This window comes from Centropristis striata, chromosome 5 (genome assembly GCF_030273125.1).
Source record: "Centropristis striata isolate RG_2023a ecotype Rhode Island chromosome 5, C.striata_1.0, whole genome shotgun sequence".
NCBI classification, from domain to species: Eukaryota; Metazoa; Chordata; class Actinopteri; order Perciformes; family Serranidae; genus Centropristis; species Centropristis striata.
Window position 1 is genome coordinate 8,994,446 of NC_081521.1, and position 11,952 is coordinate 9,006,397.

At 39.0% G+C, this 11,952-nt stretch overlaps 1 protein-coding gene across 1 annotated transcript; it reads left to right on the forward strand.

The window, feature by feature from the left end:
- Window positions 1-2,895: 2,895 nt before the first annotated feature.
- On the forward strand, window positions 2,896-10,287 carry LOC131971668 (keratin, type I cytoskeletal 18-like). Its single transcript, XM_059333206.1, has 7 exons — window positions 2,896-3,466; window positions 5,444-5,526; window positions 6,074-6,230; window positions 7,563-7,727; window positions 8,282-8,407; window positions 8,608-8,831; window positions 9,708-10,287. The coding sequence occupies exons 1-7, from the start codon at window positions 3,008-3,010 to the stop codon at window positions 9,814-9,816; spliced, it is 1,323 nt and encodes a 440-aa protein (XP_059189189.1). The 5' UTR covers window positions 2,896-3,007; the 3' UTR covers window positions 9,817-10,287.
- Window positions 10,288-11,952: the final 1,665 nt, after the last annotated feature.

Sequence of the window (11,952 nt, forward strand, 5' to 3'; positions counted from 1 at the left end):
GAATTTAAAAACAAAAATTCATAACAAAATTAGAACTAAAACTGATGAAAAATCCAAAACTATTATCACCTTGTCTAGGACGTCCACAACAGGTAAGAAGCAGCAAAAATGCCTATTTCAGCAGTATTGTTTGAGCCGTCATGTCTTGGATAAGCAATTTTATTTTTTATTGTAAAGCACTTTTAACAACATCTGTGTTATGAAAAGTGCTCATCAATTGTGTTCGGATATTTCTTGTAACTTTTTTAAATTTCATTTTTTAAAACTTCTTTTAAAAGTGTAGATGCATGTATGAGAATACCAGACTACACTGTAAAAAAGAAACTGTTGTTTTTACGGTAAAAAAACGGCAGCTGTGGTTGCCAGAACTTTACCGTAATAAATATGATGCAACTTTTTGTTATATTACAGTAAAATTATATTAGCACTGGTGATTTCATGCTAACGGTTGCCATTTTATTCCATATTTTACCATAAAAAATAAAAAAGTTTTTCCATCAAAAGAAATTGTGCTTTGCCATATAATTGACAAGAAAATACTTTATAAATGCTGCATAAATTAAATATTTTATCATAAAATATTACAGTATATTTTTGTTATATCGTGTTTAGTACAATTAACAGTGAGAAAAAGTATTTTTACAAAAAATAAATGCAAAAATTACAGTGATGCTTGTATATATATTACAGTATATTTTTGTAACAAACACAGTGCCAGAGTATTTTACAGGGGAGTAATGTATTTTTCAAAAACATAAAAAAACTGTAGAAAAAAAAGAAATACTGTTTTGGCTGATATATACATTTACGGTGTTTCATTGTTACTGAAACTGAATTAACCCATTTATCATTTTACAGTCTTTTACTGTCATTGTTTAGCAGTTTTTCACCATAAAATCTACAGACATTTTTTACAGTGTACACTATCCTTATGATGCAATGAATTCTTTCATCCAGTGACTCCAGTGGAATGAGGCGGTGTGTTTCTCCAGGTGTGACAGGCCTGATCTCACCCACACACACTGACTAAAGACAATGATTAAATCCTTTCAGTAAACAGATCGCAACACATTCTCAAAATGTGATGACATGTTGCTGTTTTTCAGGGTGGAGGATTGTGTTGCAACAAATATCATGCTCTTATGAGTCTAATTTGTGTAGCCACATTTGACAAATGTGTTTATGCAAATTCATTTTATATTGTTTGATACCTCACATATATGTAACAGTCACCTCACAGTATATTTTCATATCCAAGAAACAATCTTGAAAGATGAAGATTTAATTTTTTTATTGAGCTGAATATGTACACTGCGAAAAAGGTGTGTCTAAAATCACGATAAAAACACTAAATCTGAGGGAAATGATCTTGCTGCATGGACAGATAATTTCACTTGACAAGATTTCTTAAATTTGGATTATTAAATCTAGAAATAAGCATGTTGAACACTTAAAATAAGGAATTAACTCTTAAAACAAGATAAATTAAAGCTGCAAGCAGCGATGAACTGGCCCGAGCAGAGTGACCTGACAATTATTTGTTTCTTACCAAGATAAAAAAAAAAACTTTAGATTTAGAAGTGTTAGATAATTCATGTTTGTTCTTGTTTTAAGAGTTAATTTCTTATTTTAAGTGTTCAACTTGCTTATTTCTCAATTTAATAATCTTAATTTCAGAAATCTTGTCAAGGTAAATTATCTGTCCATGCAGCAAGATCATTTCCCTCAGATTTAGTCTTTTTATCTTGTTTTTAGACACACCTTTTTTTGCAGTGTTTACATTGTAATTGAAGAAGTTTCCACCCATCCATTCATCCATTTTCTTCCACTTATCTGGGGCCAGGTTGGGGGGCAGCAGGCCAAGCCAGGTATTCCAGACGTCCCTCTCCCCAGCAACATATTCCAGATACTGCTGGGAAACCCTGACGCATTCCCAGGCCAGACAAGATGTGTTATCTCTCCAGTGTCTTCTGGGTCTACCCTGGGCCCTCTTACCAGGAGGACGTGCCCGTAATACCTCCAACAGGAGAATTCCTGATCAGATGCACTGGCTCCTTCAATTCAGGAGGAGCAGCTCTTCTCTTCAGGGTGTCCAGGGCTCCTCACCGTCACTAAGGTTGAGCCCAGCCACCCTAGGAACCTCAATTCCGACTACTTGTATCCGTGATCTCATTCTTTCTGTCACTGCCCAAAGCTAAAACTAAGAGCTTTGGCTTCCAGCACTCTGTTCAACATGGTGAACGGTCCGGTACAATGCCCATATCACTGCTTGACGCAGCACCAAAGCGTCTGTGCACCTCACTCCATTTTACCCTCACTTATGAACAAGACCCCAAGATACTTGAACTCTTTCACTTGGGGCAGTTACTCACTCCCAACCCGGAGGGAGCAATTTCCGTCAGAGAAGCTTGGCCTCAGACTAAACCAACACCATTTTATGATTTATTTTCCCACGAGTGCACATTAAATTGCAAGTAAAGCATTCAATTATTGTGTGTAGCTGATATAATGTATGCCTCACAACTCCATTGTTGCCCAAAAACTATTAAAAACAAATGTATCATTGTGTTTAATATCTTCAGGGAAATTGTTGAGATGAAAAGATCAAATCATGTTCTTGGATTTCACTGTTCTATCAGAAAAGTCCAAGTAATATTTGTTATCATTCATATCTAATAAAAAGAAGTTTTATTTTCCAAATTCTACAAATCTCAAAGTTATTGAATTCCACTGAGTGCTCAGAATTTACCAACTTAGGAAGGTTGTGCAGGACAAAGGCATGCTGTGAGCAGTCTGTGGTTTGAGCCTGTGGAAAAGAGGGCGGTGACTCAGCGTGAGGGGGAGTGGTTTGAGGGGCGGACCTGAGGGCCCACAAGGTTTATATAGTTTAACAGCTTCCCCTCTCCTCCTGCCTTGTGTCTGTGAGCTCCCAGTCCTGCCTTCCCAGCCTGTGCTGTTCTCTCTTACTCACAGTCTCTCTCACTGAGTCTCACACTCTCCAGCCACAATGAAAACCTCCAAGCAAACTACATACTCTGTGCGTACCTCCACCAGTAGCAGGCCTGCTGCTATACCAATCACCCGTTCTGCTCCTGTCTACAAGGCCTTCAGCCACCACGGTGGGGCCGGCGGCGGGACCCGCATCAGCATGTCATCAGCCTCCAGCCTCCGCAGCGGGGTTGGATCCGGGATGGGAATGGGAATGGGAATGGGAATGGGCTCTGGAGCAGGGGGCTTCTCTAGCAGCGTGCAGGTGAGCGGGAAGAGCGCCGACATCATGGGCAATGAGAAGTTTGCCATGCAGAACCTGAACGACCGTCTGGCCAACTACCTGGAGACTGTGAGGAACCTGGAGCAGGCCAACCTCAAGCTGGAGATTAAGATCAAGGAGGCCCTGGAGAAGAGCGGACCGGACTTCAGAGACTACAGCAAGTACCAGGCCATCCTGGACGACCTGAGGAAGAAGGTGAGGAGGGAGCTGGGGGAGGATGGGGGAATGACCATGTGTTGGCTTATTAAGTATTGAGCAAGATGAAATTGAATGAAGGGGGGTTAGGTTTAAAGGGGAGAAGGGGGGTTAGGGATAGGGTTGGGGGGTTAGGGTTGGGGTTGGGGGAGCATGTGGATGGGTGACAGAAGATGTGATTTAAGAGTGATTGAGCAAGAAATGTGTAACAGACCAACGCAGATGTGTTCAAAGCAATATATTCTGTACCCCTGACCTCAAACCCCGTTCGGCTTACTGCTTGGCACCACGCCTGCTACCACTCTGAGGGGCCGGGGGGCCGGGGGCTGGACCGGAAACAGTATGGTGGAGGAATGTTGGAGCATCTGGGGAGACAGGAAAGCTGAGAGAAAACAAAAAAAGACAAAAGAATGCGGGGACTTTACAGGCTATAAGGGGTCAACTTACATCCATGCCCATTCATCATGACTTGAACTACCTTTTTCCTCTTTGTTTAGTGTTACACAAACACAGTGTTGTTGGTTGGACAAAGGGACTGTACATGCATTTCTCCTGTGTATACATAAAATAGAAGCTGATAAGGAAAGGAAGGAGAGAAAGTCACTTCATGTGAATAGGATCTTTTAAAGGTGGAGTTTATTAGTTCTGTATTTTATTAGTAATTAATCTGATAAGCCAATTCATCTCACAGTTACCTGATACGCCCGATATCAATATATCCGGCACAAGTAAATAGCACACAAAGATTTTTTAAAGTTGAAAGTAAATGACAACCAGCATGGTTTGTTAATCATTCATTTTAGGTTTTTCCCCAGTGAGTGCCATAATAAAAAAAACAGGTTAGACTGAAAGACAAGTGGACTGTGTAACCGCCCTCCTACCGGCATTCTTTATTCAAAGCTTAATTTTCCTTTTCAGAGAAATTAGTGCACTTTCCAAATGGAACATTCCAGTTGGGCTTAATGGGGCAACTGGATGAACACCTAACTACTGTGTGTCTGCTGTAGTCGTTCAACATTGGAAAATTGGTCATTTTTGCATTTTCTCTTTACTGGAAAGTGCCCACAAAGACTAAGTCTTTTTTGAAACTTTTTTCTTAAAGGGGCAGCACACATAGCAGCATCAAGGTCAGTGATGGCATGGGCAAAATGGAAGGCAAAGAGAGAAGGAGTCTACTATCTTTTTCCCATATCAGCCTCAAAACATTGCATAAGAACGTTTTTTTTGTTTATTCTAATACTAAGGGCCTACTGAGGGCCTCAGTTCATCCAAACAGTCCAGGGTCAAAGTAGCCTCATATTTCTTTTGGCGCAAAAATTGCTCTCATGGCTCCTTCCCCCTCATTTCCATCTGAGAAAACACAGACTCTCACGCCAACGTTAAAATTGCCCAATCCGGTACACAGTCAGCTACCCACATGACCATACACTCACACAACCTCACCACCACCATCACCACCTTCCTCATGCAAATCAGCTGCCTGTCATGCTGACAGGATAGATCCTGTTCCTAAGCAGGGACAGGACAGTTGGTGCCTGGCAGCCACTGATTGGCTCTTGGACTTTGCTACCTGGATGGCTCCCCTGGCAGCCGTTCAGTCCTTATCTACCGTACCGTGACTGCTAAAACAAATACTGCAACCACCTGGCGTTTTTGAAGCAGCCCACTGGCACTGTCCTCATTTACACATATAGATAGTGACTCGTTTTATCTAACAGTAAACCAAACACCCAGTATATGCATGTTTATATGTGTGTGTAATTTAAAAATATAGACATTTAATATTTGGAATTTAAAAATGTAATTTAAAAAAAATGTTCGTAAGAAGGTTAAAATGAATTATTTGTTCCTAATTCAGAATTCTCACAATATTTAGAAGAAGCTAGTGGATTTTTAACAGCATTAAGGTCAGGTGTTGTTGCCTGTACTGGCTCGTTCTCATGGTTACAATCTAAATCTATCTTTAACTTGTTCTAGGTGTTTGATTCCACCACCGACAATGCCCGCCTGGTTCTCAACATCGACAACGCTCGCCTGGCGGCCGATGACTTCAGAGTGAAGTAAGTTCCAACCCGTTGTCCTGCTGAGGCTGTAAAACACTAAGCCTGACAGCTAGGGGCACACCCTGTATTACAGCTATATGGGTGGTAGGATGAATGCTTACTGTCATGATCTGTCTTGTCGTTATAAATCAACACCTTTGCATCATAGGCGGTGGAGCCCTTTCAGTTGTGTCGTAAATTAAATGGCAGAGCAAACACAGCTGGTAAATGGAGTATAGAGTACTGTATGCTGACCGAAAACTGACCATGTATCTTTAAACTTAAAGGAAAAATACCTTTATACAAGTGTTGGGACAACGAAGCTTCTTAAAGCATTTGCTTTATTTACGGAGCCCAAGAGATGGCGCTCTTTGTTCAACAAAAGGCTAAAAACACACTCAATCCCCATTGCTCAAGTCCTTTTTTTAAGTCAAGACCGCCATCTAGTGGGGTCAGAAATAAAGCAAATGCTTCACGAAGCTTCGTTGGGCCTTCGTTACTTCATATACCAAGTTTTGCCTGTATGTTTTTGAGATATCCTCACTGCCATAACTGCGTTGTGCAGATACGAGTCTGAGCTGGCCATCCGTCAGTCTGTGGAGGCCGACATCGTCGGTCTGAGGAAGCTCATCGATGACACCAACATGAGCCGCATGAACCTGGAAAGCGAGATTGAATCCCTGAAGGAGGAGCTTATCCACCTCAAGAAGAACCATGAAAATGTGAGTATGATGGCATTTAAATCCAAACTTTACTCAACTCTAAAGGGCCTGATTGTCAGTTTCAACCATAGACTTAACATAACAAGGAGATGTAACCACCATGGCATCACTCTTTGGTTTGTGGACTTGAGTTTTTAAGTGGCCTGGAGTTTTGAAGACTTTTTCGTACCTTGCTAACCTAGCTAGCTAGCTATCTTAATTAGCAAGGTACAAAAAAATAACAACAAATAGTTGTAGTATTTTTAATACAATCAAACAGTGAAAAAGACATTTTTGTGAAAAAACATAGACTAGAGTTATTTTTACAAACAGTGGAGTCGCCCCCTGCTGGCCATAAGAAATAATGCAGGTTTAGTGCACTTCTGCATTGACTTCACTTTGGTGACAACCCTTAGTTGAGAAAAAAACATATTGAGGTTTTATTTATTAGGAATTTAACATTAAAATATGTAGCCAATTTGCTGCTTAGTTGTGGTTTAATTAGATTTGACTGACTGTAACTGGCAACATTAGCAAACAACCCAGAGACTGCTGATTCAGATATTGCTACATTTTTATTGGGACTGGCCAATATCATATATCCAGCTGCAGTGAAAAAAAAAAGCAAGGACCAAAGCAGACTGTTCTGTTCTCAGGGCCTTTAACATAATCTTAAACTCTGGTTTTGTACATATTGTCAATGAAAGTCAAAGATAAGTCAAAGGTTGTATTCATGCTGCTACAGTGTTGACATTTTGGTGCTGCTTTCAACAAGGTCTAATGAATTCCAAACAAAAGCCGCTTTTAAAAGACCTCAGAACATCATATCAGCCAACAGCCACACCTTAAAAAAGATCTGAATAAATATTTGCTTATCTCCCCATAATCCCCTTCACTATTATCACGTCTATATAACACACAGTACGCCACGACTGCAGCCGACACATCCTGTCAGGCTGCAGGGCGGTCTTGAAAACAAGCTTGAGAAAAGTTTAGTGGGAAGAGGGAGGTTTGTTAGGAAATATCTGCATGTGAATTTTGTGGGAAGCCTCATCGTAAAATGGTTTCCATCCATATTTGGCAACAGTGAACACACCAAAGAATTTAAATAACTATCAATTAAGTGCATAAACCATAACACAACTGTTTGTTTACTGAAAGAATTAGGGCCCCGAAGAGCTGCTTAGATGCACACCCCTGTGTATTTACCTGACCATAATGTGATTATGGTCGGATGAGGCTAGGAGTCAGAGCTGGGTCACAGCTCAATGAAACAAGTCTCTGTGCTCTATCCATTTACACTAGATTTCTCATTATGTCTATTAACTCCTGTGTACATTTTTAATATTTTAGGAAGTTATGGAGCTTCGTAACCAGATCGCCCAGTCAGGAGTCCATGTGGATGTCGACGCTCCTAAAGGACAGGACCTGGCTCAATTAATGGCGGAAATAAGGGCTAAGTACGAGAAGATGGCACAGAAGAACCAGGAAGAACTCAAAGCATGGCACGAATCTCAGGTAAACGATTAACAAGAAACTATAATCTCTAAAATGTCTGTGAAAAGACTTCCATGACAGTTTTCTGACAAAAAAATCACAACACAGGTAATTTTCTTATAGATTTCTATGCAATCTGACACGTAGCCACCATGGCGTCTTTTGAGTTTTTTGTATCTTGCTAACCTAGTTAGCTAGCTAGCTTAATTAGTAAGGTACAAAAAAATAACAACCAGTTGTTTAATACAATCAAATGGTGAAAAAGACATTTTTGTGAAAAAACATAGACTAGACTTATTTTTGCAACCATTGGAGTCGCCCACTGCTGGCCTTTAGACAGAATGCCGTTTTAAGGCACTTCATTGGCTTCACCTTGGTAACAGCCCTTGTTAGAGTTTGGTTGGTACCAATGGGTTCCTTAGCTCTTCTAGTTTCTTATATAACCAGTGTGTCTATTAAACTCAGCCCAGAACATATTTTGCATTAATAACATCACTTTAATGTGTTAAATATTTCAAATGAACATGTTTATTGTCATAGCACTCACTTTTACTTCTCATTTAATCTTAATCCAGATAACAGAAGTGCAGTCCCAGGTCACCCAGAACACAGAGGCCCTGAAGGGTGCGCAGACAGAGGTGAATGACCTGCGCAGACAGCTGCAAACCCTGGAGATCGAGCTGGAGTCACAGAGGAGCCTGGTGAGAAGCCCTCAGTCAGCACACACTTCATTTACCTCGACACACGCTGCAAAGCCCAACTCAGCACTCTCACTTCAAGTCTCTTACATTGACTTTGTTGACACAAGCTTTACACTCCGGTGACCCCTCGCTATGGAGCTGCCATCAGCCAGTTGGCTTCACTGAAAAAAATTAACCCGTTCTGTTCTTTCCCTTTATAGAAATCCTCTCTGGAGGGCACGCTGAGGGACACAGAGATGCGTTATAACATGGAGATCGAGGCCCTGAACGGCGTCCTCCTGGGTCTGGAGGCCGAGCTCACACAGCTGCGTAACAACATCCAGGTGCAGACGCAGGACTACGAAGCCCTGCTCAACACAAAGATGAAGCTGGAGGTGGAGATCGCTACATACAGACGCCTGCTGGATGGGGAAGGGGACTTTGCGTAAGTAAATGAATTAATCTATAAAAACAGAGCTATCAAAAGCAAGAAAAACCTTAATTGTAGAACCTAACTGATATGGGATTTTTGATGTGGATACTGGATTCTTTAATAACCAATATGGCAGCCTATATAGTGTAACGAAAACAGACATTTTAGAGACCTTTGTGGACTTATGTGACATTATTACACATTAGGGCTGGGCGACATGGACCAAAAGTCATATCATATATCATATCCCAATATTTTTAATTGCAAAGTGAGAGCAAATGTTCAGTCAAAGCCAAATATGACATGTCACAAGTAGTTTTATTGAAACCGTTTATTTAAGCGAACATAAATACTGTATAACAACAGGAGTACCTTTTTTTTAAATTAAAGCTCCATAAAGTGCACTTTTAAATGAAAAAAATATCTTAAATAAAAATAGCCTATGAAATAAAATAGGCCAATCTTTTTCTGAAATAAATATATTTATATGAGAAAAGAATAACGAACATTTCAAAAGAAATAAATATGACAAACCCTAGTAAGGGCAGCATTTATATATAAAGAAAGGAAATGTATATATATAAATATAAATAGATATATATCTATATATATTGCAAAAAAAAAGGTTTTCATATCGGTGCATATCTGACAACATACAGGCTGATATCAATAGATAGCATTATGCCTTTGATAGGCCAATATCGTTTGATAATAATAATAATAATAATCAGTCAACTGATAACATATCCGATATCAGTCGGGCTCTACTTTATTTTACTTTAACAACCTGGAGAGGCAAAGTGCATCATTAAAAAACTCTGTCAATAGAAAGTACCTGAGAAGATTAATGTTGTTGATGTTGTTGTTGTTGTTGATTCTTCTGTTCAGGCTCCAAGATGCTCTGGACCAGAAGTCAGTAAAGAAAGTGATGACTGTCACACAGACCCTGGTGGACGGCAAGGTGGTCTCCTCCAGCACAGAAACCAAGAATCTTTAAATCCCAGAAGCAACCACCTGACACTCCCAACAATCACTGTCTCTGCAACATAACACTAACATGATTGGCAAAAACCTGTCTGTCTTTCTTTTTACAGCACTAACCGTAACGCTGCAGTTAGTTTGACCTCCTGGGCCTACAGCTGTTCCACAGGCCGATGATAGATAAACTGGATAAGAGGAAAACTAAATCATCTTTTATTTATTTCATCATGATTTATTTATGTGTTTGTATGTTGACCTACAGATGTTTACAAAAGTTCAGAATTGGAGAACTGTGAGCTTTTTTTTTCTTTTGGAGACAAACGAATTGAAGACATTGAATATTTCAAAGAAGCAAAAGAGTCCTAAAAATGCAAAAAAAATATTTTTTTTTATATTTTATCATCTTTGGTTTTCTTTCTGTCCAGTTAAGTCTGCCTGTTGTGCTGTGATGTTCAGACATTCCAATAAAGTCCATCTGAGAAATTGACCTTTGGTGTGAACATGGTGTTTTGTCTGGAGCTACAGGAAATTGACATCAGATATATCAGATTATATTATCATAACAGAAAAGTGGAGGAATAAAATGAATAAATCAAGTATATTATGACAGCAGATAGTGACAGGAATAATTACTGCTTTCATTCTCAATAGCAATATATGAATTCTTGAGAAGAATAAATTGTACAAGACTCTTGGCTGGTCTCCAAACTGTAAATAAATAGGATCACTGAAGCCTGTCTAGACGTCTAGAATAAACAGTTTTGGGTCTCAATGTCATATTCTAAAGGTGGACAAGGTCTGGATTAAATCTACAAATAAGCATGTTGAACGCTAAAAATAAGAAATGAACTCCTAAAATAAGATAAATTAAAGCAGCAAGCAGCGATGAACTGGCCCGAGCAGAGTGACCTGATGATTATTTGTTTCTTATCAAGATAAAAAAACCCTTTAGATTTAAAACAAGATCAATTATCTAACACTTCTAAGAGTTAATTTCTTATTTTTAGCATTTTGGGTGGAGGCTTTAAATAAGCCCATCTGGGTTTTCTGCCTCTCCCTGCACTTTACATTAAATGTTATTTTTGTCATTTTATGTAATTCTAACTGTGCAAATAAAATAAAACGTAAAATAAAACCTAATTCAACATGCTTATTTCTACATTTAATAATCTTAATTTAAGAAATCTTGTCAAGTGAAATTATCTGTCCATGCAGCAAGATCATTTCCCTCAGATTTAGTGTTTTATTTTTATTTTTATATAATTATCTTTTTTATTGATTTCACATATCAATATTCCATCGACATTTTACATTTGCTGTACAATTTTCCAACAGGAGTAGAATATTCCCATACTTCTCCACCACGGAGCAGAGACAGTTAGACACAAATTCTCAAGTAAAGTTACAGTAGAATAAATGTGAAGTAAAATGAAACCTTTTAGATTTAGTGTTTTTATCTTGTTTTTAGACACACCTTTTTTTGCAGTGTAGGTGTACGGTCCAAATATTGCTTGGGAACACAACACATGAAGTCTGGAATATTGGGCTTTCTTATTTTTTTTTTCAAACTTTTTTTTATTGGGTTTTGCAGATGAGTACAACCGTATTAAAACATACAAAGAGTAAATTAGTCATTTTTTCTTATAGAAAAAACAAACAAACAACAAAAAACAAAAGTGATCATGGAAGTATTGCTGCATACCCGAACAACCCACAGAACAGCCACAAAAAACAAAAACAAAAAATAAATAAAATAAAAACAAACACAGGCACATCAGTCAGGTAATAGTAAACTGTAATTGAAAAAGCAACAGACATCCTAAATCAGAGTGGGCTTTCTTATTCAGTAAACAGGCATTTTCAAGTAGTGCAAGGTTGTCAACATCCTGGCTGATCCAACCATTGAAACGAGGCTAGCCACCTGTGAAAGCACCAACAGTTGTCAGGAATGGAGGAATTAGCTATAGAGACCAAAACAGTTGTTTGTACCAGGCTGTAAACATGTTTATTTCTGCTGTAAAGTTGGCCATTTTTACATGGAGGTCTATGAGGATTGACTCTCTTCTGGAAGCAGCCTCAAGTGGCCAGTCAAGGAACTGCAGCTTCTGGCACTTTTCTATATAAATAAAACGGCATCATCTCCTTCATAAAA

What these genes read in the sequence shown, in the direction of transcription:
- LOC131971668 (XM_059333206.1), top strand. Translation starts at nt 3,008, where the DNA reads ATGAAAACCTCCAAGCAAACTACATACTCTGTGCGTACCTCCACCAGT. An exon ending in TGGACGACCTGAGGAAGAAG is followed by an intron (nt 3,467 to 5,443) that starts GTGAGGAGGGAG and finishes AACTTGTTCTAG; the next exon opens with GTGTTTGATTCCACCACCGA. An exon ending in TCAAGAAGAACCATGAAAAT is followed by an intron (nt 6,231 to 7,562) that starts GTGAGTATGATG and finishes TTAATATTTTAG; the next exon opens with GAAGTTATGGAGCTTCGTAA.